The 24,508-nt window shown below is 38.2% G+C and overlaps 1 protein-coding gene across 1 annotated transcript in view; it reads left to right on the top strand.

The window, feature by feature from the left end:
* The first annotated feature begins 11,811 nt into the window (after positions 1-11,811).
* Positions 11,812-24,508, top strand: part of LOC138015428 (uncharacterized) — a 13,522-nt gene continuing 825 nt past the window's right edge. Inside the window, exons 1-5 of the mRNA XM_068862481.1 lie at positions 11,812-11,942; positions 12,097-12,167; positions 15,445-15,508; positions 20,362-20,670; positions 23,049-24,508. The exon at positions 23,049-24,508 is cut by the window's right edge and continues 825 nt beyond it. Of these exons, the coding sequence (XP_068718582.1) occupies positions 11,832-11,942; positions 12,097-12,167; positions 15,445-15,508; positions 20,362-20,670; positions 23,049-23,411 (918 nt within the window). The 5' untranslated portion in view covers positions 11,812-11,831 and the 3' untranslated portion in view covers positions 23,412-24,508. The remainder of the gene's footprint in view (positions 11,943-12,096; positions 12,168-15,444; positions 15,509-20,361; positions 20,671-23,048) is intronic.

Here is a 24,508-nt window from a genome sequence, read left to right as displayed (position 1 = left end):
GCCACTGGAGGTCACTGATCCCAATTCATCTCTTGAAGGAGAGACCAACTTCCTAACTGTTGATAGGCATAACGTTCTGAAAACCACTTTTGAGGAAGTTTCAAATGTGACTGATCCAAGGGTCTCCTTTGAGGTCCAATTCTATTGTGAAAATGAGGTCGACAGCGGTGGGTCTCGGATGGAGTGGTTACGTCTTTGCAATCAGAACATTAAGCTCACGTATTTTGACAATTGGCGCCAAGAACACTTGTCTGAGGATTACTTTTATGTTGGCCAAATGGTGTGTATTTCACTTCTTGAAAATGGGCCAATGCCAATAGGGGCTATTTCCATAGAGAAGGGTCCACAATTATTGTCGCGTGTCTCTGAGCTTAAGCGAGGTATGGGCACCTTAGGAATCTGTTTGGAAGAAAGTATCCCATGTTCCTCTATCTTTTAAGGCCACCTCACGCAAAGGACACTACCAAGCTATGAGTCAGGAAGCTCTTGTTTTTGTTGAAAGCAGAATTTTATTGAAGAAGGCTCTAACAGCCGCACTTTCGAAAATGCTGTCTATGCGATGTTCCTCAAATATGTTAGAGAGACTTCAAGTGGACGCGGGGTTGTTACCCTTGAGAATGTTCTTGAATTTGTCACTGGTGTTAGTGATGAACCACCCCTGGGTTTTGGTAATGAAGAACATACCGAAATCTTTCCGACAGTCTTTATTTTGACAAAGTGAACCCAATGTCACAGAGGCATTTTAATTAAATGTTCATGTTGAAATTAGAGCACCTGCTTGATGCATCTTTTTCCCTGCCAAACCTTTATGTGTCTTTTTGTTTTCTAGTATGAATGCAAAACAAATTTCAGCAGTCTTAGTAATATTAATATATATTATTTATAGTAATGTGTACAACAAAATAACACACTTTTAAAACAGAAAAATCAATTACATCATGAGGAAACGAAACTTAGATCATTGTTAATTCTTGGAATAAAGAGTTAGAGTAAATCTAATGTGAAAAAATGAGGAGGATCCTCATGGTTAAAGATACCAGTAGACTCCATTTGTATAAAAGAGGTAAGAGTAGACGTGGCAAACACATCTAATTACATTTCTAAATAAATACATAAATAAATACATAAATAATAAATAAATAATAAAACCCCCAACTATGTTTCATCAATTTCCATATCAGACAGATCATTAAATCCAGACATGTTTTCCAAACAGTAGCTAGACACTGTCCTGTGTATAGTCCGTCTTGAAACACTTAGCATTTGATCAATCTTAGTCCAGTTAAACCCTTATCCCCGAAGCTCTTCAAGCATCTCTACAAGAATGTAAAAACAGGTGGGTCTTTTTTAGTGTGCGGTGCTGAAGGAACAAAACTTTCAACCTTAACAACAGTCGCTGTACTTACCGGCATCATATATATATATATATATATATCATCATGGCGTAGTGATGTTACACGTGTGGTGTACGTGACGTATAAGCGCCAAATGTACTATGGGTTGGAGCACATTTAATATTAAAGAGCAGTTCATGTTGTATGATAAAAGGTGTTTATAAAAACGTTGAAACTGATCTAGATAAAAAATTATTAACAACTGAATTTTCGACTGCAACTGCGGTCTTCATCAGAGTGACTAAAATATGCTGTTCGAGAGTAATATGCTAAAACTAAAATAAGAAGTTACTTTAACCCCTAGGGCTTCAATAGTGTCTTATAGACAGAAGGGAATGGCTTCCGCTCGTTCACCGCATTTTTGTCTATTGTGGAGTGCCATGATCCCAAAACGATTCTTTTGTGCCAATTATTGACATTCTTTTCTAGAATTTCCACATAGCCAGTGTCAATGTCATGGTCAGTGGTTTCGGCGTGATCTTTTATTGCCGACTCTTTGTTATTATTAGTTCCTGGTTTATGCTCCCCGCCACGTGAATTCCATGATCTCTTTGTTTCCCAATGTATGTGAAATCACATGATCGGCATTTAACCTTGTACACAATGCTTTTTGTTTTCGTTTCCTTTGGGCGATCCTTTGGTTTCCTAAAATAATGGGCGAGTGTTTTTATAGGCTTGAAAGCAGTTTTTATATTCGCTTTGTTAAGCACATTTCTGACCTGTTCTGAAACGCCCTTTACGTATGGCAAGGTAGCAAAGGCTTTTGGCCGCGTATGTGTATCCTGTATTCGGATTGCAGCCGGTGGTCTGGGGGCCCGACATTTCTCAATGAATTTATTTGTATAACCATTAACTTTTAATTCATTAATGACTTGTTGTCGTTCTCGATCTTTTTCTGTGTCATTGGATGGGATGGTTTCTGCGCGGTCTATCAGGCATTTAACAACCGCACGTTTTCTCTGGGCGGGGCTATGAGACGCGAAATCCAGGTACTTGTTCGTATGAGTTGCTTTGCGATGTACGCTAACAGTAATGTTTCCCGATCTTTCTACTGTGCTGCGTGTGTCAAGAAGTGCGATGGTTTTGATTTGAGACTGATGGAAGCTCCACCGTAAACTGTATGTTTGGGTTGATCGAGTTGAGATGGTCGTGGAAAACTTGGATATCTTTAGTCTTCAAACAAGCACTCGAATCATCCACGTATCGTGGATGATTCGAGAGATGATTCGTGGATGATTCGAGATAATTCATTGAGAAAATTTTAATGTCGGGCCCCCAGACCACCGGCTGCAATCCAAATACAGGATACAGATACGCGGCCAAAAACTTTTGCCACCTTGCCATACGTAAAGGGCGTTTCAGAACAGGTCAGAAATGTGCTTAACAAAGCGAACATAAAAACTGCTTTCAAGCCTATAAAAACACTCGCCCATTATTTTAGGAAACCAAAGGATCACTCAAAAGAAACGAAACCAAAAGGCATTGTGTACAAGGTTAAATGCCGATGGTGTGATTTCACATACATTGGGGAAACAAAGAGATCATGGAATTCACGTGGCGGGGAGCATAAACCAGGAACTAATAATAACAAAGAGTCGGCAATAAAAGATCACGCCGAAGCCATTGACACTGGCTATGTGGAAATTCTAGAAAAGAATGTCAATAATTGGCACAAAAGAATCTTTTTGGGATCATGGAATGATCCCCTTAACTTCTTATTTTAGTTTTAGCATATTACTCTCGAACTGCATATTTTAGTCACTCTGATGAAGACCGCAGTTGCAGTCGAAAATTCAGTTTTTAATAATTTGTTATCTAGATCAGTTTCAACGTTTTTATAAACACCTTTTCTCATATAATGGATACTGATCGCCCATCAAGTATTTACAAGTTCATGTTGTGGTTCGATCCGAGTTAAATCTCTTGTTTAAAGGGTTAAATCCGTTTACTGCAATCCGCAAAAGCTGTTTCAAGTAAGTATAATCTCTACTCGTCCCTGGTGACGATGTCATCAAATCCTTGAGCGATCTAATCAACTTAACACTTCCATGAACAACTTCAGCATGTGTTTCTGCACTTTTTTCTCATCAAAAATGATTTGGGTATCTTGATAAAGTAAATAGTAAAGTTTTAAATAATAATTCAGGAATAAAACAGAGAGCAGCATTAACAGTTGGTGCTTGTGCTGGTGATCCAAGATTAACAAAGGCATTTGACACAATAATTCCATTAAATCGTTACTCTGTTTTTGAAACATAAGAATATCAAGTACGTCCACCAATGAATCTTGTTTTTTTTTTTTTTTTTTTTGGAATTTCAAGATGAAAGATGATAATGAATTAATTTATCAAGCAGCTGCACAAGATGATAAATAACTTGTTGTTAGAAAATCTGTAAAAAAAATGTAAATGCTCTGTTTTTAGTGGAAGTGCACTTAGCTATCAAGCTAGTTCACAGGCACTCCGCTTTTAATAATCTGAAAGAAACAATTCAAAACTTAACAGAAACATTATTAAGAACCCCAACTGGCAGGATGGCAGCAGGCAACCAGTTGCCTAATTACAAAGCGAGGTAGAGTTGACTCTGGGGCAACCAGAAAAAAAACCAAACCAGTGGTTAGAAAGGGGTTTGAACCCAGGACAGCTTCATGCAAATCCAAAGGCCCTAACCACTGGACCACGCTGTCTCCTAAAACAGAACCATGGGTGCCATTGTTTAAATTTGCATCAAAAGAACAATCATTTGTTAATAGTAGTTTTTTAAAACTAAAAAGGATAGCATTTCTTCATGAAAAAGTTTTATCTTCGTCTGCAAGAACTGCTGCAAGAGGTGACTTGTTAGCATCACCAGATAGAGAACACCTAAAGCACGTTTTTACATTTTTACCAAATATCGATGTAAATAATAATGATTCACAAAACCCTTATATTTTTAACACTTTTTCTAATTTAAGATTAACATCTTGCAGATTACAATATGGAAATGAATATTATCCTGCAAATGATTATGAATCAGATAATAAAGTAAGAATATTTAATGATTTATTTACATTTAATTATTAAAAGATAATTTTAATGCTGGGTCACAAGTATAAATAATTTTGATAAGTTATCTCCTATTATTCACTTTTATTTAAGTGAAAATAAATGAGAATTAGCAAATGAACCAAAAAATTTATATTTTCATTATAGACTAAGTCAAGCCACAGGTCAAAATTATACAATTTATCCTGGTTTTGATAATGAAATGGAAATTAATACTGTTAGTGGTGAGCTGATTGTTCTATAAATAGCTTTTTTTCTTTGAAAAACAATTTTAAGTATAAGATTTTTACAAGAGATAAAATATGAAAGAACGTTATTTTTCAGTTAGTGTTAATTTAACCCCATATCAATTACAAAAAGAAATATTTTTTTAATAACAAGGAAACGGTATAATTCTTTTAGATAAAGTTCAATTTGAAAACTTAAAGGAAGCAAGAAAAATGGTAAAGCATTTACATTTGTTATACAAAAGGGGCCATTTACATTTGTTATATAAAAGCCCGGGGCTGATATGCACGTTCCTCAGAACTTTAGACCAGTTAGTAACCTGTCAAAAATGTCAAAACTAACTGAGACAGCTGTTTGTCATCAAATACAAAATCATCTCCTCGAACATAACATCTACCCAGACCAACAATCAGCCTACAGAAAAAACTTCAGCACAGAAACTCTTCTACTGAAAGTAAAAAATGACCTCCTCATGAATATGAATAAACAACATGTGACTCTATTAGTACTATTAGACTTGAGTGCTGCATTCGACACTATAGACCATAAAATGTTGATTGATCGCCTTAAAATTAGATGTGGAATCACAAATGTACCTTTACGATGGTTTGAATCCTACCTAGAGAATAGATCTCAACGAGTCGTCGTTAATGGAGCTGAATCACGTTCTTTCGACTTACAGTTCGGTTTGGCACAAGGGAGCTGTCTTGGTCCTCTGCTATTTACAATTTACACTGGAGAGTTATCTGATATCATTAAACCCCACCTACCATCTGTTATGTGCTATGCTGATGATACTCAGCTTTATGTATCTTTTAGTCCCAAGGACAATTGTGGTGAGGTTGAGGCCATAGCGGCTATGGAAGAATGCATTAAAGATATACAGAAATGGATGAAGGAGTCCAAACTACAACTTAACACTGACAAGACGAAGCTGCTACTAATTGGCACGAAGCAACAACTTCAGAAAATAAATATGTCCACATTATGTGTTGGTAACGACTTGATAAAGCCTAGCAAAGAAGTCAAGAACTTGGGGGTGTGGCTAGACCCATCCTTAACAATGAACACACATATCAATAAGACTTGTAGTATTGCATTTTATCATTTGTATAATCTTCGTAGAATACGAAAATATTTATCACAAGAATCGGTGGAAGTTCTTATCCATGCATTAATTTACAGTAGAATTGACTACTGTAATAGTCTATATCTAGGTTTACCTGATTATCAAATCCAAAAAATTCAAAGAGTACAGAATGCCGCAGCTAGGCTTGTATATAATGCCGGTAAATATTGTCACATAACACCTTTACTGTTTAAACTTCATTGGCTGCCTATTCGTGAACGCATATTATTTAAGATTCTTTTAATTACGTATAAGGCTGTTCATGGGCATGCCCCTAATTATATCAAAGAGTTAATTAAATTTAAGAAGCCTGGAAAATACAACCTTAGGTCAAATAGTGACAATTTACTATTAGAAATAGAAAAATTGAAAACATGTACTACTCTTGGAGACCGCGCATTTCAAGTCGCCGCTCCAAAACTATGGAATAACCTACCATTTAATATTAGAAGTTCATTATTTTTACCATCTTTTAAGAAAGCACTTAAGACGTATCTTTTTAGAGAAGCATTTCCTTAAATATTTTAATTGCTTACACGATGTATACAATTCTTCTTTAGATATTAAGGCCAGTTTTTTTTTTTTTTTTTTTATGCTATTCATATAATTTTAATTGTTATGAGTAATTAGTTATTAGTTATCATTAGTTACTAGTTATATTATAAAATTGTAATTAGGTTTTTAATGGATTTAGTTCCGCGCAGGTGAAAATGTAAATTGATACTTGCGCGTTATAAGTAAATAAATTATTATTATTATTATTATTATTATTATTATTATTATTATTATTATTATTATCTGATATTGAAGTAATACGAATGAATTCAGATGAAAATTGGAAAAAAGGAGGAGCTGGGAGTAGTTCATTATCCCCTCCTCTGACTAATGAGCATTAAGGTACGGGATAAGTGATCCCCATCGAGAAGCACGACAGAGGACACCAAGGGCTAATTATGCCCAAGGAGGGGAAGGGGGTGGGGAGGAGGAAGGGCTGATCCTTTCATCGGGTCTTTGCTAACTGAACAACTTTGCATATATTGCTCAGGTTTATATAATGCCTAATACGTCATCTAGCTATAAGAAATTTCCTAAAAACTTTTCTTAAAAACATTTGAGAAATTTTGTAAAAACGGTTAAAAATACACGACGTTTCGACGTTCCCAGACGTCATTATCAAGTGGCAGTTCTTAAGAACACGAAATGGGCCCTCATTAAGAAGATTTTTGTCACCGTGCACTTCCAAGAGGTGCTTACCGATAGCTGAATACTTGTGTTCAGTAATGCGTTGATGAAGGTGTCGGGCTGTATAACCGACATAATCTGCATCACACAGATCACGCATTGCTGAACACAAGTATTCAGCTATCGGTAAACACCTTTTGGAAGTGCACGGTAACAAAAATCTTCTTAATGAGGACCAATTTCGTCAACGTCGAAACGGGAACGTCGAAACTTTTTTCGCAATTTTTTATAGCTAAATGTTTTAAAAAATCGCTTCCTTTTAATACGTCATCGCACGGGATAATGAATGTTACATGAGTGTGAATAGTTCATTATCCGCTCCTCTGACTAATTAGCATTAAGGTACGGGATAAGTGATCCCAGTCTCACTTGCCAAGAAGCCACCCAAGTCCAAACCAAAGCATATCCGATCTCGGTTTACAGACACCTTCACGCAACCTAACTTCCCCAATCCTAAATCAATTTTCCCCAAACCTAACTCGTCCCAATCCCTAATCCTAGCACAACAATTATCTCAGACACGAACTTTAGAATTTATTGGCTGAAAGCTGACGTGAATCTGACTAATCTATTTGTTTTTGATAGAGATCATACAATCTAGCAGAGGCGAGGGCAATAGACTGATAAATAAACAGGGAATTCTTCCAACCAAACGGCAGGCCTGGGGTCGCATTCACGAACCACCAACCATCCCACTCAGACCCAACGTAGGTTCGAGACTCCTTCCGTAAGAAGAATGCGATCACAACCGGCCTCATTAACCAACTTGGTCATAAATGACTCCAAGTAACAAAACGCGGGACCTCAGCCAATTTATCCCAAGAAAAGAGCATATCGGCCATCCATAAGTTTAGGAAGCGCGCATTAACACATAAACCAGGTTTTCAACTGTCAGCAGTAACAAGAGCCAAGGCGGCTCACTCACAATTATCTTGCCCCATACTTTAACAGCCTCCGTCAAAATGCGGGAACGAATCTCTCTTGATATAACATTCTTAAATCCCTTGCACAACGAATGGTTTAGAAGGCGTCCCTCGGAGGAACAGGACTGTCATACCGAACACTCTTAAACACGCCTTTAAAGGGACGACGAAATTCCAGGACACTGACTCCCCTGGAGATGAATTTGAAAATAGTCTCTCTTCTCTCGTAATCCTGTAGAGTGACAACCCAGACGCCAACATGATTATGAACCTCGCCTGCTAGAAAAACGTTCGGTTCCCGAGAATTCATCTCACCCACAGACGCGAATTCCCCAGAATAAACATCCAGGCGCCGGTTGCTCGAATCCTGGCTAGTGCTAACCGTTGGTTAAGAGGTATCAAAACCTATAGGTTTCCATGGTTTTACCGCCGGTTAGCGCTACCCATGCTTCGAAAAACCAGGGCCAGGACGCTAGACAAATTCTCTGAACATTGGTCACCTCCTCTAGACCTGGGGTGGGGGTTCTATTCGACCACACCCATTGAGAATCTCTCTTCGCAGCCATCTACTGGACTGTAATCGGGGAAAAAGATCTACCCACAGCACATGTCTCCAAATTTGGTTCTATAACACAAGAAGCCAAAGGGAAAGAGATAATTATATAAGCAACAAAATAGAAGGGAAAAAATTATCGAGGGTTCCCCCCGACCCAGGTGGAGAGAAGATGACTACCACAGCCCGACGTAAAAGTCAAGGCAACAAGGGAATGCCATATTTGACAAATCGCTTGCGGCGTCATCTCTCCTGACCCGAGAATGAAGTTAAGGTATGCTATGGTATTGTCTACCAGAGTGAGGTTGGCTGCCTCCTTCAACTCCTCCAACTCTTTTCTTATGCTTTCAATACCGGTGACCTAGAGGCGTATAGCGACATCAAATAAATTATAGTCAGCCACTTTTATCAACACTATCCAACTAAAAGTGCTCGACAAACGTTAACTCTAAAATCGGGCTCAAACAAATACCGCTCACCTGAAAATTGGGCTCACACAGATACGCGCTCCCTCGAAAATCGGGCTCACACAGATACCCGCTCACTTGAACATCGGGCCCACACAGCTCCCTGCTCACGTTAAACATCGGTCCCACGCAGATTCCAGCTCACTTAGGAATCGGGCATACACAGATACCCACTCACCTTAAAAGTCGGGCTCAGACGGATGCCCGCCCGCTTGAAACTCGGTCTCACATAGATACCCACTCACTTGGAAGCCGTTTTCACAAAAGAGAAAAAATACATAAGTAAATGAATCAAGGAAACAAATTTTGATTGGAGATAGGGAATAATAGCGAATCCTGAGACATGGAGACATATCCCGCTTGTTCTATTCCAACACCACAAAGGAACGAGGAAGAGAAAAAGAAATACCCTCACCATTCAGTGACCTTGCCAAAGGCGGAGATAAAAAAAAAGTAAAGTGGTGCATTTATATAGCGCCCTTATCACTAACGTCTCAAAGGCGCTTTACAATGATCAATTTACCCCCAGCGGACCGGAAGCATATACAGGCGCAAATAGCAGCCGCTTCTAAGCAGTCCATGCATGCTGGTACTCATTTTACCGACCTCTGAAAGATGGAAAGCTGAGTGAACTTTAGCGGGAAAGAAGGTCGCCAAATATTCCAGTCTCGGCAGAACCGGGAATGGAACCCGGAAACTTAGGGTTGGAAGGCAGAGATCTTACCACTGCGCCAACCCCTCCGTCTCGAGAGATACATTCTCACGAGTCGCGAGCGAATTCAGAAAAAATAAATAACAAGTCACCCTGTAAAGAAATTCGCTCCTAAACCAAAATGCGCCCCACAAAAGACCGAACGCTAAGTGAATTAAAATAGGCGAAGGGAAAGAAACTGGTAACGCCTCCTCCGAGGTCGAAGCAGAGTTTGGGGGTGCAGCACGTGGCTCAGCAGCGTTAGTTTGATCCGCATTGGCAACATTCCCGGATGCCCCCGCCCGACTTTACTGCACAGGAGCTTGTGGCAGTGGTTGTTGACCAGTTTGTGGCTGCAAAGGCAGCACGGCCTGCTGTAACTCAACAATCATTGCGAACCGAACAACTCTGCATATATTATTCAGGTTTATACATACATACATACATACATACATACATACATACATACATACATACATACATACATACATACATACATACATACATACATACTTTATTTGAACAGCTCCCTGTCTAGGGCTCTTCCGCCGTCATACATTCCGCCGTCATACATTCCGTCATATATTCCGCCTAATACATTCTCGCACGGGATAATGAATATTACATGCGGGTGAATAGTGGTGTCGGCCCCTCCAGGCTGGTTTTACCCCCAGCAAAGATCGGTAATGTTTCTCATACGTAAACAACAGCTAATTTCGTACATGTTGTGTGTGATTTAGATGTCATATGTCGACCGAAATATACTGGTTCAACGGAATTTTTTTCGTCATCAGTTCCAAGATGTTTCAAGCATTCGCACCGTTTAACTCACAGAAAGCACAGACATGGCTTCAGATTACATCATACCGAAACCCCGCTAAAATCCTGTTTATCGCTGGCCATTTTCTATTCACAGCAGAGCCGAGAATTAAACCTTTTTTCTTCGAAACACCATCTTAAATGCCAAAGTTATCTTTGGAATGCATTATCTTCGACAATTCGCAACATAAAGACATTGGACACTTTCAAGAATGCTGTTAAAAGTCATTATTTTAAGTAAGCTTTCAAATAGTTTTTTGATTCATGTCTTATATATCATTGATATATGATTAATTAGTTCTAACTAGGCTTTGTGTATAGGTTCGTAGTCTTTCGTAGTTCGTAGTTTTTACTTTTAACAATATTGTGAAGCGCAACTGAATATATCTGTATAGAGGTTTGCACTATATAAATATAAATTATTATTATTGTATTATTATTATTATTATTATTATTATTATTATTATTATTATTATTATTATTATTATTATTATATGCCTTCCTGTAAAATATACAAAGTAACCGTATGGCAATCCGATGACAGCCAACTCAGACAATTGTAGGAAAATCCAGTTTCATCACCTTCAAAGTGTTCCAGTCGGCTCTTGGTTCAATAACCCGAATACAAAAGGCTTCCCGGCTCGACAAATGAAATGTAAATATTCAGTTAAAAATATTAAGACAAATTTTTAAAAAAGAAAGACGGAAGTTTTTTTGCGAAAAAGTACGTTGTTTAACTCTGAAAGCGACGAACGATTAACATTCTTCCCAGTAGTTCATTCAATGTAGTGTGTGGAATAAACATTTGCTTAGTGCAACTGCAAGACATGCATGAAATGCAGGAAAACGTTCCGTCAGAGAAATTTGCAGTTAGTTTTTTGGCAGACTATTTAACTTAAGGAAGAAACGAGTGAGTTTTACTCAAGAGCGTGTTTTATTATAGCCTGCAAGCAGGCTCTTCCTTTGAAATGTCGCGCGGTCGATTTCGAAACTAGTAACCAAGCCCCAAAATTTCAAAGGCGCGCTATTTTCAACAGAAGAGCCTGCTTGCAGGCTAGTTTTGTTATCTTTGAACTGAATTTGTTACCAAAACCTCCAAAAGTAAAAGACCTCTTAACGGGACAGGACATTACCAAATAATTCAACGTGTGAAAGTGTGAACAAAAGAGCCACTGCTGGCACGACGTCTAGGTGACCCTCAAGTGATTTACATGACCCCTCACTTTAACAAATTAGCACGTACCAACCCAGTTTACGCACATAGAGCGTCTTGATATACCAAAGACGAAGCAAAGAAACTTTTAAGAAGGCCTGGGTACAAGTTGGGAATTCTTGACAAAGATGGCGGATGATGGTGATCAAGATATTGGAACATACATAGCGTCGGATCAAGAAACTCGTTGGAAAGGAAAATATTTTACTCTGCTTACGTACTGCAGAGAAATCGAACAGGTAGTAAATCCATCAGCATTATGTAATAACAATGTTCTTACATTTTTCTTACTGTTAAAAACCTCGTTTTTGAGCAACTTCGTTATTTGTAATGCACATATTCTCAAGTAGTGTTTGCAAGAAAGCTTGTGGAAATTGTTGTTTGTTCTTTCAGGAAAACGAAAGATTAGTCAATCGCATTTACCATGTTAAGACACTCTTAAAACGCTATCGAAAACAGAGAAGGTAGGAAATGTGGTTGTAATCTGTTGCTTGGCTTGCTCCGGGCGCTGAGGTTCAAAACACAGGTCGTATGCCACTGGTGACTCGTTACAGGTCATTGTTTTAACTGTAGTAAAGCAACCCAAAACCCTCAAATTGGCTAACCGTAAGCCTAAACATCGTTTTTAGGCCAAGTAAGGCCTAAGTTTAGCATTACTATTTATCAAGGTTTGTAATGAGTGATCTGTGAAAAGGGCAACTGAAAAATTAGAGTCCTAGGGTAGATTCAAACTTAAGACCTACTGTATGTAACACCCATTGGATGCTCTACCCGGGCGAATTACAACTTACCCCAGTAAATGTCGTTGTAATCCATTGTTTAATAACCCTTTATACACTCAAACATCTCTTCACAATTTTCAATTGCATTTGTGCGCAGAGGGTGAGGTGTCTTAAGGACGGTGCCTACTATTGTTATTGCGCATACCTTCTGCGCATCTCGAGATACTCGGATTTCCTATCGGTGATGCTAACCAATACAGGGATACTTTTTCGCGGTTTAAAACTATCCGGAGAAAGTAGATCTTAGTAAGTACTCTTGGTATCCAAAAAGAAAATTGGGGGTAACCATGCATTTTACAGAGATAATTAAGCTTCAATTTGAGAAAGAGCGCCATACATTGCTTTGTATTTTAAAGCTTTTTACAAATATTATTCATGAATTATCTTTGAAAAATGCGTGGTTACCCCCAATTTTCTTTTTGGATTTCAATAACACTTGTTAAGATCTACATTTCCTGCATAATCACACACCGGGGAAAAAATATTGTTAAATAGTAGGCACCGTCCTTAAGGCAGTTTTACACAAGGCAATGTTCCTGCAAGTTGTCTCGCAATTTTGTTGGGACGAAAATTTTCACATTAAAAATATTAAAAAGCAAGTGGCGTGATGGGTGTTACACTAGGCAACAGTTCTTGCAACTTGTCTCATTTTCAGTGATCACATGAGGTTAAAGGAACATTTTCAGTGGCTGGTACCACAAAGCATTGCATCACAAGTTGCAGGACAGATGTTACACAACGCAATGATTGAAAATTTGTTGTAGCGTGCGAGACACGTTGCCCAAAGTAGAACTGATTTCTAATTCTCTAATGCTAAAAATTAATGTTGCATGGGATGTCTGTAGCAGGGTATTTTACACTGGGCAATTTTTCATGCAACTTGTGTCCCAACAAAATTGCGAGACTACTTGAGCGAAAAATTGCCTAGTGTACAGGGATTTGGAGGCCAAAATAAACAAATGGGCCTATGGCCCCTGGCTTTGAAAAGTTATGGGCCAATTCATAAAATTATGGACCATAGAAGCCCTGTGGTGGGCAGGATGAAAAGGAATACAGAGATGATATGAGCACCTTTGCACTTTTACATTATGTTTAACAAGTTTTACATTACTCAATCAATCAATGAATCAATCTACATGTAACTGAAATTAGAATTAAGAGCAATGAGTTTTATTTTAACTGAGGCACTACTCTGTTTTAGTGGTAACCTATTTAGTTTGATACACAGAAAGTTGTAGCATTGCTAATTCACTTTTTAGAATCAGAATTAAGTCATGATAATCACGAAGTCAACTGAACTGAGTTACTGAGTTACTTAACACACATTGACAATTTCCCAGTCACAGTGAATGTATGATATCTATTAAACCCTGGCTACTGACAGTTTAACACACATATCTCAGTTCTGAGTTGGTAGAGTTTCAGACTTCTATGCAAACAAAACATGGCAACTCTTTCGAATGTGGGGACAAAGTTAGCCACTTCGGTGGGATTTACTGTCTTCATTACCATTTGCAGGCCTTGAAACTGTGGAGGGTTCCTGATGGACCTTCAAATTATTAGTCTGTTGCATCGTTGTTGCTGTTGTAATTTTTCGCGATCGATCTAAGCGAACTCTGCGTTCAGTTAAATTTTTATCCTCAAAAAACTTAAGTTTTCTTTGACCTTGAGTATTTAATTTGGGAAGTTTCTTCACAAGCATCTTGATAATTGAAATGCAGATGAATTCATTTCGTCCAGAAAGAGGAAAACAGACATGAAAGTGAACCCAAAGCATCTGCCATGTCTTGACAGAACCTCTTTGTGAGTTGAGTGCAAGTAGAGGACTGGAGATGAAAATAAACAAATACGAAAGATTGCCGGTCGAAGAAACAAAGACTCATGTCAACATTTCATGTTTCTTCTTGTCGTAACACAAAATTAATGCACAGTTTGAAGTTCTTATCACCTCTTACCTGACTAGGGCACATGCTGGGCCCGGCTAGCAGTTTTATAATGCGACAGTTTCTAAATTTATGCAACACTATGCTTCGGCAGCCACTTAGTTTTTCGCTGGTACATTAGGGTGTTAACAGGGAATCAACAATATCTTTGCTATAATAGAACACAAGTCGACTCTGGTGTGACATACAGTCGACTCCACATAACTTGAACCCTCGCTAATTCGAACTTTGCACTAAGTCAAACCCAAATTGATTTGCCATGGATTCCCATTATACATTTACTGCACTTTTACTCTTGGTAACTCGAACCCTTGATAACTCTAACTTCCCGCTAACTCGAAGCAATTTTTGTTGCCCTTCAGGTCATTCTCTCTATATTTTTAACTTCGATGACTTGAATCACTTCTGTCAGTACGTGACAATCAAAACAAACAGTGTACTGTAGTCCAAAACATTTAAGCAGCCCTGTAATCTTTGTCCTTTTTTGCATTACACAAAATGTGTCAGTCCAGTTCAAGTTTCATTGGTTTAAGGTACATTTTACTTCGGTGCCTACATCATCCTAAAGGGTTGCTGCTTAACTCCTTACTCCCAATAACTCCAACTCCCGATAACTTGACCCTTTCTCAATTTCCCTTGAAGGGTCAAGTTATCCGGAGTTGACTGTATGCTGCCTTGGATCATAAAACCCCTATTGAATTTGTATGCTGTGTATGACTTAGCCTTGGATCACAAAACCCCTACTAAATTTGTATGCTGTGTGTGACTTACCTTTTCAAGATGGCAATAATGTTAGGAATATCGGTAGAACCTTACCAATGACAAAACCAGCCATTAACATACCAAAAGCTCCCTTTTTTACTTTTTTTAATATCATAGTAATTTTGTGATTTTTAGCATTGAAAATTCATTCCAACACCTTTTTATCATGTCAAAGTTTTGATGGCTGGGCAGCGGTTGAATTAGGAAATGTGGTGTTAAGTTATGCTACTCTTACTCCAGTGTTTTGTTTTCAGTTTCCTTAAAGACAGATTAGATGATTACAATGATGATTATCGCGATGTGCAGCCACCTTTTCAGGTTAGGCAATTCTCAACAGAACTTATAGTTCTGGTATAAAAGTTTTTGGTTCAAGAAAGCACTTAATTAATAATAACTATAACCAAAAGAGTTCACAATGAATGTTCCATTTTCAGGTGTATGTAATTACTATGCATGGGCAAACCCAGTCGAGGTCTGCGTTTTGTTTGTTTGTTTGTTTTCTTTTTTTTCTTTTTTTTTTTTTTTTCGTGTCGGTACAAGTCTTGCCTGTCACTACCCTGGTAAGTGGTGTCTTTGTGCATAGAGCCTTCTGCGCGTATTTTCTTAGGATAGAGAGGGTAGTGGGAAATGCATAGATTTCTCTGGTGGACACAGAATCATTAACTTAGCCTGCAATGGCGTCGAAAGTCATGTAACGCGAAGGGCGTTTTAGTGGATCCTTAAACAAAATATACCATTATGGGGCTCAATAATGGAAAGTCAGTTGGATAAACTAGGCAGGAATCTCAAAAGCAAGGAGTACTGGACTTCGACAACAATCTATCGCCCGTCGAGACAAAATCAAAGTGAGCTGTATTTACCTGAAGTACATGGTAATTTGACACGATTGAGTTTCTTGTCTTCACGCACAGGAAGAGGTTTTCGCCTCTAAGAGCAAATATGTTGTTTGTTTCAATAAATTTTTCGCTGGAAAAGGATTCTGTGGTATTTTCTGCCTTTGTGAATTATAATATCATGTTGTGTATTGAATTTTCAAGCTTAAGGTTGAAATGTGATATGGGAGAAGTTTTTTAGTATTGCTCTGTAAGCTGGAAGGGTTCACAGGCCTGTTGGAAGCGTGCTTGAGTTTCAACAAAATGAGCCCCAAAATCAGTGAAGAATTGTGACGCAGTTGAATAATAAAGTAGCTGTTATTTCCAAAATGATGGAATTACCTGGTGATAAATAACGTCGTACGCGTCTTGGAGAGTAAATTTTGACTTTGCATAAACAAGACTTGGGCAATTGTGATCTTTGTTTTGACCTCGCTCATTTCATTGTCAAACTTTATAACACTTGACAGAAAAAGAAACTCTCAAAAACCCGGTATCTTGCCATCATTTGACACAGATACTTCACTGTTTGGCGAGTAAACATGCCGCGGTAACTTCATCACGGCGCCCGCTGAATTCCGGCGATGTCACTTTCGATTTTGCGATTTATTTGTGCAGCCAAAACGTACAATAACAAAATTGAACGTCGCAAAAATCCCCCAAAATGTTTGTCGCTGATCGTAACCTATTATATTCTATATTCACGGTTCAAAATAAATGTTGTTTTCATGTCGTAAATATGTTATTCTCGAGCGATCGTCCTGGAAACTTCCTTCTGCTCTTTCTAAAAACTGTGTATCTATTTATTTACTTTTGCATCAATATTTGTTTTTGCATAAAGCAAGCTAACAAAATCTGTACCTTGCTGAGTTCGCATTTGTTAGCGTTAATAGTATTTTCGGTCCGATGCTTCTGCTTTATGAGGGTTATATTATTTTGGTCTCCCATCCAAACACTAACCCCGCCCAACAGGGCTTGACTTCAGTGAACTTCGGTATTACAAAGCTGTCAGATGCCCAGAGGGCACGCTTAAACTTGTGGTGAAAAGAAGTTTATCAACATGTCAGCCCAGAAGCCAGTGTTTCTCACTTCCCATTTATTTTCTTCAATCTTTCTGGGTTCAGTACTTTGCTAGTAACCACATGTCTTCTCGGACTATTTACCCAAGACTTCTACGATGGCACTACAATGATAGACAATACCAAAACAATATCGTGCACTGTTAGTGCTACATATTACACAAGGACAGGTCTGTTTCGTCGTACGAACGTGTGAGGACCTGTGAGCCAAAGGGCCTCGTCTGGTATGACTTTTTATTATATGGCTCTGTCTCACAGGGACTGGGAACTACCAAGTTCACGAATGTGATCGGCTGAAATCGATATTGACCGCGGTCTAGATTTTCCCATCTAGACCGGCATCTGGACCGGTCATGTTTTGCGGTGAAAAGATGCAAACTAAAATGCAAAAATATGGAGCATTTTCTTCTACCAATATTTATTTATGGAAGTGCAAAACAGCATCATGACAAAAGAGAGGATGACGAGCAAACTTTGACAGAATTAAGTTCAGCTCATCGCCACTCATCGCCGTTCGCAAGCAAAATGTCGGTTAGTACAAACCAGTTACATTAAACGAATTAAATTGTTCTTGTTTGCCATATAATAAACATCTTATTAACCGAGCTTAGTCAGTCTGTATGGGAGAATCTTGACCTCGGTCGTGTGTACAGACCTCACTGCGTTCGGTCTGTACTCACGACCTCGGTCAGCAGTGAGGTCTGTACACACGACCGAGGTCAAGATTCTCCCATACAGACCTCCTGCTGGGTTAATAAGAGCTAATTATTATATCGCTCTGTCTCACGAGGACTGGGAACTACAAAATTCATGAATTTAATTGGCTAAAATCGATATTGACCGCGGTCTAGATTTTCCCATCTAGACCGGCATCTAGACCGGTAATGTTTTGCGGTGAAAAGATGCAAACTAAAATGCAAAAATATTGAGTATTTTCTTCTACCAATATTTATTTATGGAAGTGCCAAACAGCATGATGACAAAAGAGAGGATGACGAGCAAACTTTGAAAGAATTAAGTTCAGCTCATCGCCACTCATCACCCTTCTCAAGCAAAATGTCAGTTGGTAAAAACCAGTTACATTAAACGAATTAAATTGTTCTTGTTTGCCATATAATAAACATCTTATTAACCGAGCTTAGTCAGTCTGTATGGGAGAATCTTGACCGAGGTCAAGATTCTCCCATACAGACCTCCTGCTCGGTTAATAAGAGCTAATTAATGACCGCCCAACTTGAAAAAAATTGTCTGGAACAGTGCACGTACCACAGGCAACCGAGTGTACCCTCACGGAGGGTCTAGTTTTTATTTATTTTTGTTTTGTTTTTTTTTTTTTCCATTTCGGTAAAAGTCTTGCCTGTCACTCCCCTGGTAAGTGGTGTCTTTGTGCATAGAGCCTTCTGCGCGTATTTTCTTAGGATCGAGAGGGAAGTGGAACTGCGTAGATTTCTCTGGTGGACACAGGAGAATCATTAACTTAGCCTGCAAGGGCGTCGAAAGTCATGTAACGCGAATGGCGTTTTAGTGGATCCTTAAACAAAATATACCCTTATGGAGCTCAATAATGGAAAGTCAGCAGAAAGGGTTCACAGGCCTGTTGGAAGCGTGCTTGAGTTTCAACAAAATGAGCCCCAAAATCAGTGAAAACTTGTGACGCAGGTGAATAATAAAGTAGCTGCTATTTCCAAAATGATGGAATTACCTGGTGATAAATAACGTCGTACGCGTCTTGGAGAGTAGATTTTGACTTTGCATAAACAAGAGTTGGGCGATTGTGATCTTTGTTTTGACTTCGCTCATTTCATTTCAAACTTTATAACACTTGACAGAAAAAGAAACTTACAAAGACCCTGTATCTTGCCATCATTTGACACAGATGCTTCACTGTTTGGCGAGTAAACATGCCAGGGTAACTTAATCACGGCGCCCGCTGAATTCCGGCCATGTCACTTTCGATTTTGCAATTTACTTAAACGTAGCAAAAATCTCCCAAAATGTTTGTCGCTGATCGTAACTTTTTATATTCTATATTCACGGTTCAAAATTAATGTTGTTTTCATGTCGTAAATATTTTATTCTCGATCGACCGTCCCGGAAACTTCCTTCTGCTCTTTCTAAAAACTGTGTATCAATAGTTATTTGCTTTTTCATCAATATTTGTTTTGCATAAAGCAAGCTAACAAAATCTGTACCTTGCTGAGTTCGCATTTGTTAGCGTTAATAGTATTTTCGGTCAGATGCTTCTGTTTTTTATGAGGGGTTTATTGTTTTGGTCTCCCATCCTAACACTAACCCCGCGGAACAGGGCTTGACTCCAGTGAAATTTAGTACTACAAAGCTGTCAGATGCTCAGAGGGCACACTTGTGGTGAAACGAAGTTGTGAGGGAACTTGAAAATTATCAACATGTCAGCCCAGAAGCCAATGTTTCTCGCTTCTCTTTTATTTGTTATTCTTCAGAGACTGGAATGCTGTATTTCAATGCCTTCTGATTTTCTGTAGCATGTACCACAGGCAACCCAGTGTATGCTTCACGGAAGCATCTCGTTATTATTATAAATCAGTGTCCTCATGATGATTATGGGGATCATCATCATCAACATTGGTTGCATTATGGGAGTCATCATTTTTACCATTATTGTTGTTGTAGTAGTCACTGATAGAGAATGTTTAGCATCGGCAAGATGTGCAAGTACGATTAAACAAGTACAACTTGTACTAATTCTCTAAGTCGTGCTCTACATATTTAGTACAAATGCAAGCATATAATATGAGTTCCAGTCTGCAGAAAATGAGCTATTATGGGATGAAGTTCTCATTTCAGAGCCAGTTTTGAATGAGTTGCTAGTGTTTCCACTTTTTTGTAGTGGAAGGCCTTTACAGTAAATGCCAAAAAGCAAGTAATGCAATTTCCTTTTGATGAACTTGTACTTTCTGCTAGTAACAACTTTTTGATGTAAAAATTAATTGTCGCAGACCAACTTGCTGGGACGAGTTGACTGTGCCGGGGTGTGCAGTACAGATGCAAAGTAATCAAAATTCCAGAACTTGTACTCATTAAGTCTCACTCACTGTAGACACTAACATTTTCTAGTGTCATCATGGCAATCACATAAAAGAACTTGAAAATTATTAATGATGATTACTAACTTTGTGATAGGAAAATTTGTTATTGCAAAGGTTTACATATTATCATTACTTTTTTTTTTGTGGCTCTACAGGCTGAGCTTCTCTCAGAAATAGTGTCTGAAGCATTCCCTAAGCCAATCCACCCAGCACTGTTTACTGGTGAGTTTATGACTCCAGACTTTCCAGCTACGAAGAAAAGTAGGAAACGTGAGAGTTCAAAGGACAGGGACAAGGACAGAGACCCCAATGCTCCCAAGAAACCGGCTAATGCCTTTCTCATGTATTGTCAACAACAGCGAACAGTCATGCAGGATGATCAGAAAGATCCTAATATTGGTCATCATGAATTAACAAAATCCTTAGCAAAGGAATGGAAGAGTTTAGCAACAGATGATAAGAAGGTAAGCCTAAGTGTTAAGTTTCCTTTTCTCTTTTTCTGTTGTTTACTAATATTTGGGTCAGGACACTGCTATTGCAATGGGTCTCATGACTGGTTCACAAAACAAAAGGCGCAAAGATATATACAATGGAAACAATGAAGCCTAATCCCAAACACAATAGACATGTATTCTATACTGGTGGTATCTGACTTATTGGGTTGTCCAATTTCAACACTTGAAATGCCGAGGAAGAGTTTTCCTCTCATATGAATGTGTGCCTGACTTTTCATATCTCAGGTATTTTGTCAAAATTATTTGCAGCCAAATTTTGAGTGATGAATGGCATATGGCTACATGTACAGGATGTAAAAAAGTGGAGGGGAAATTTACTATTTTGGTCTGTTTTAATTGAATTTGCCTCTATTGTTCGCATTTACCAGCACAAACAATTTCCAATAATTCATTCATTACTTTTATTTAGAATTTGGAAGTCATTTTAACCAAAAGATGAGAGATTATCTAATTTTTTTCACATTTTATAGTTGCTTAAAGTTATGCCTCCAAAGATAGAAATGATAAATGAATAAATTATTGATGCCAGCAGTGTTTACACTTAATTACTTCATGGTATAAACAATAAAATTATTATTGTTACAGTAACATTCAGTTGTACTCTTGGTTTTTACATGTCTTTAAAGTGTCCCAGCCCAAAACGAGAAATGGCAGTAATGAGAGCTTAGTTCCTAACCTTTAGGAATTAACAATCTCTACATCCACTCGAAAACTATGACCCCTTTAACCCATTAACTTCTAGGAGTGAGACTTATAGATTTTACTCTGCTAAGGCCAGATGATTTTACTCGGCAACAGGTTAAGGACGGTGCCTACTAATTCAAAGGTATTTTTGCGCGGGTTCCTGAATGTGCGGGAAAAGCAGATCTTAACAATTGTTATACACCTTATTCCAAAATGGCCGCTGATTTATGTGGATACAAATTGGCCCTTGTTGCCTCGTTCAAGATAAAATATTCTTTTGAATTTTAAGCTTAAGAACGAGGCATCAAGGGCTTATTTGAATAAAAACAAAAGAATATTTAATTGGCAGCCATTTTGAAATAAGGTGTATTGAAATCCAAAAAGAAAATAGGGGGTAACCACGCATTTTTCGAAGATACTTAATCAACAATATTTGTAAAAAGCTTTAAAAATACAAAGCAATGTATGGCGTTCTTTGCCAAATTGAAGCTTAGTTATCTCTTAAAAATGCATGCTTACCCCCAATTTTCCTGTTGGATACCTCTTGCTAAGTTCTGCTTTCTCCGCAAAAATATCCCTGTATTAATGAGCACCGCCGATAGGAAATCCAAGTATCTCAAGATGTGCAGAACTTATGCGCAATAACAATAGTAGGCACCGTCCTTAAGCCCTATTTTTTTGCAACCGTTTTTGTTTTATTTAAAAACATAGCCGCTGACCATGTGAGTAAAAATCATGAATTGCTTGGGTCTTTGTACAGTTTACCAACAGATACTACCCTGAAACACATTTTAGAAATGTGATACCCAGCAATGTATATTTATAATTATTATTAAATAATTATATTGGAATAATTGTTTTATCATATCAAAAACGTCCCCAAAAAATAGAAAAACATACTAAAATAAAAATGACAACGCCCCAAAAAAATGACGCACTCGTTTACCATTTTGCAGAGCATTGTTTATTACCATGATGGCTAAGCCAATGAAAACTCTTGCGAATTGCATTATCCAATGATCCAGTTTATATATACCAGGAGTACAATGGTTTTATCAACTGAAGATTTTACTAGGCATTTTAATACTGTATAGTTCCGTACTACACGATGGTTTAGCACTCTTCAGATGAAATAGCCTAATGTTAAATTACAACAGTACGCTGGTTATAACTTAAATTTTTAAATGCGGTTAGTATGGATACAATGCTGTTGCTATAGATTCTACAGATATAGATTCAACAGAAATTTTAAGTAGCGTGTCTACAAGAAGATACAAGGTCGTTGTGCTTGTTAAGAGTGGCTAGATGGGGCTCATGTAGCCACTCTTGACAAGCATAACAAGCGTGTATCTTCGTGTAGAAACCCTAGTAAATTTCTGTTGAAAAATACGAAGTCCTCTTTTGTTACACATTAAAATCTATAGAAACCGCATTGTATCCATAGTAACCGCATTGTAATCTACCATTAGGCTATTTTATCCGAAGAGTGTTACACCATTGTGTAGTACGAAACTATATAGTAATAAAATGCCTGGTCAAATCTTCAGTTGATAAAACATTGTACTTTTGGTATTTCTATTGGGCACTCTGGCAGAAGTTGTGCATCAGCTGAAATCAAGTATACATATCTTGTTCAATTTTAGGTCTACTATGAAATGTATGAAAAGGACAAAGAGAGATACGAAAAGGAAATGAAAAAGTATTCATCAGATAAGATTCCAAAAGCACCTCCGGCCAAGAAACCAAGGACAAAAACCCCTAAACAGAAAACTGCGACATCATCATCTACAAAGACAGTGTCAACCGACAGTAAAAGCTTACCTGATGAAAGGAGCGCAGTTGTTGTTTCACCTACTTTAAATCCTCTCTTCTCACAAAGTCTGGGGTCCATGCCAGTGAATATTCCAAATATTCCAATGCCTCAGCTTATTCCTCTGACTGGAGAGGAGGGTGGATTTGACAACTATCAAGAACTAAATTCATCTCCTCAAGAATCCTTCCTTTAATATTTGAGAGTGATGAACTGATGCTCACACTTCACAAGTTACTTACACTGTAATTGGAAAAGGTCGAACTGGTGGTGGAATCAAGGCTGCAATTTCAAAATATGCTGAAATGACAAATTGTAGCAAAGAGTTCTTGTAGGAAGCAATGGGTGTAACCAAAAGTATGTTTACACAGTAGGAAGTTTGCAAACTTGTTTCAGCCTTCATTGTAAGAGAGGTTTAAATGGCTTTCCAATGTATCTAACCTAGAAGAGCTGTACCAATTTTTAACTCCGTCATTGCCTTACTGTATGTCAAAACAAAGACAGAAAATGGCCTCTACCCTTAAAATCCATAATCCTAATCTCATTGTTGTGCTCTAAAAAATAGAAAGCCTTCAACCCTGTGGTGTCAACTTGCTACGAAGACCTTTCTCTTTTGGAGCTTACTTAATGATTAGTCCACTCGGCCTCGTCGTCTCACTTACTTGCCTTTGCGCAAGGAGTTTTAGAACAGATAACAGTTATGTCCTCAATACAAGGAAAGCGTGACAGAAAACTTTCTGATTGAATATTATTAACATGAGACTTACAGAAATCATAATGTTCTTTCAGTTTCAAAGATTTAGGCATGGTGAAGAGTGACCGAGTGAAAAACTGCAGCAAAATTCAGTTTGAGGCAGGCCGGGTCCGTGCTTGTTCTGGGTTCAGTGAGGCCATAATCCACAGATTCCGTGGACATTAAAACCAGGTGTAGCCCTAAACTTCCTTGAATGACTCAGCCCAGGCGATATTGTTGTCGCAGCCCTATGGGCCAATCAAAAAGCTTAGAAGGAGCACGAGCAGATACGAGCTAGGACTTCTAATCCTATACCAGCATGAACAAGTATGACTAGTATGGTGTTGTAAGCGGTTGTGAGTCACTTGTCTACGGCTTCCGTGAGGGCCTATTGGATTGCCATGATTTCATGCGCTGTTAGTAGGCTCTTCTTGACTCCATGATTGTGAATTTATAATTATAGAGAAAGTGGCTGAGAGGGCGGTCACATTATATCAGGGTATTTAGGGGAAATCTAAAGCTCGAAAATGGTAATGTGGAATTCCTATACTGATGAAATT

The sequence above is a fragment of the Montipora capricornis genome, chromosome 9 (genome assembly GCF_036669925.1).
Source record: "Montipora capricornis isolate CH-2021 chromosome 9, ASM3666992v2, whole genome shotgun sequence".
In the NCBI taxonomy this organism is placed as follows: Eukaryota; Metazoa; Cnidaria; class Anthozoa; order Scleractinia; family Acroporidae; genus Montipora; species Montipora capricornis.
Note: the sequence above shows the minus strand (reverse complement) of the source record. Positions and strands in the feature narration are given on the sequence as shown.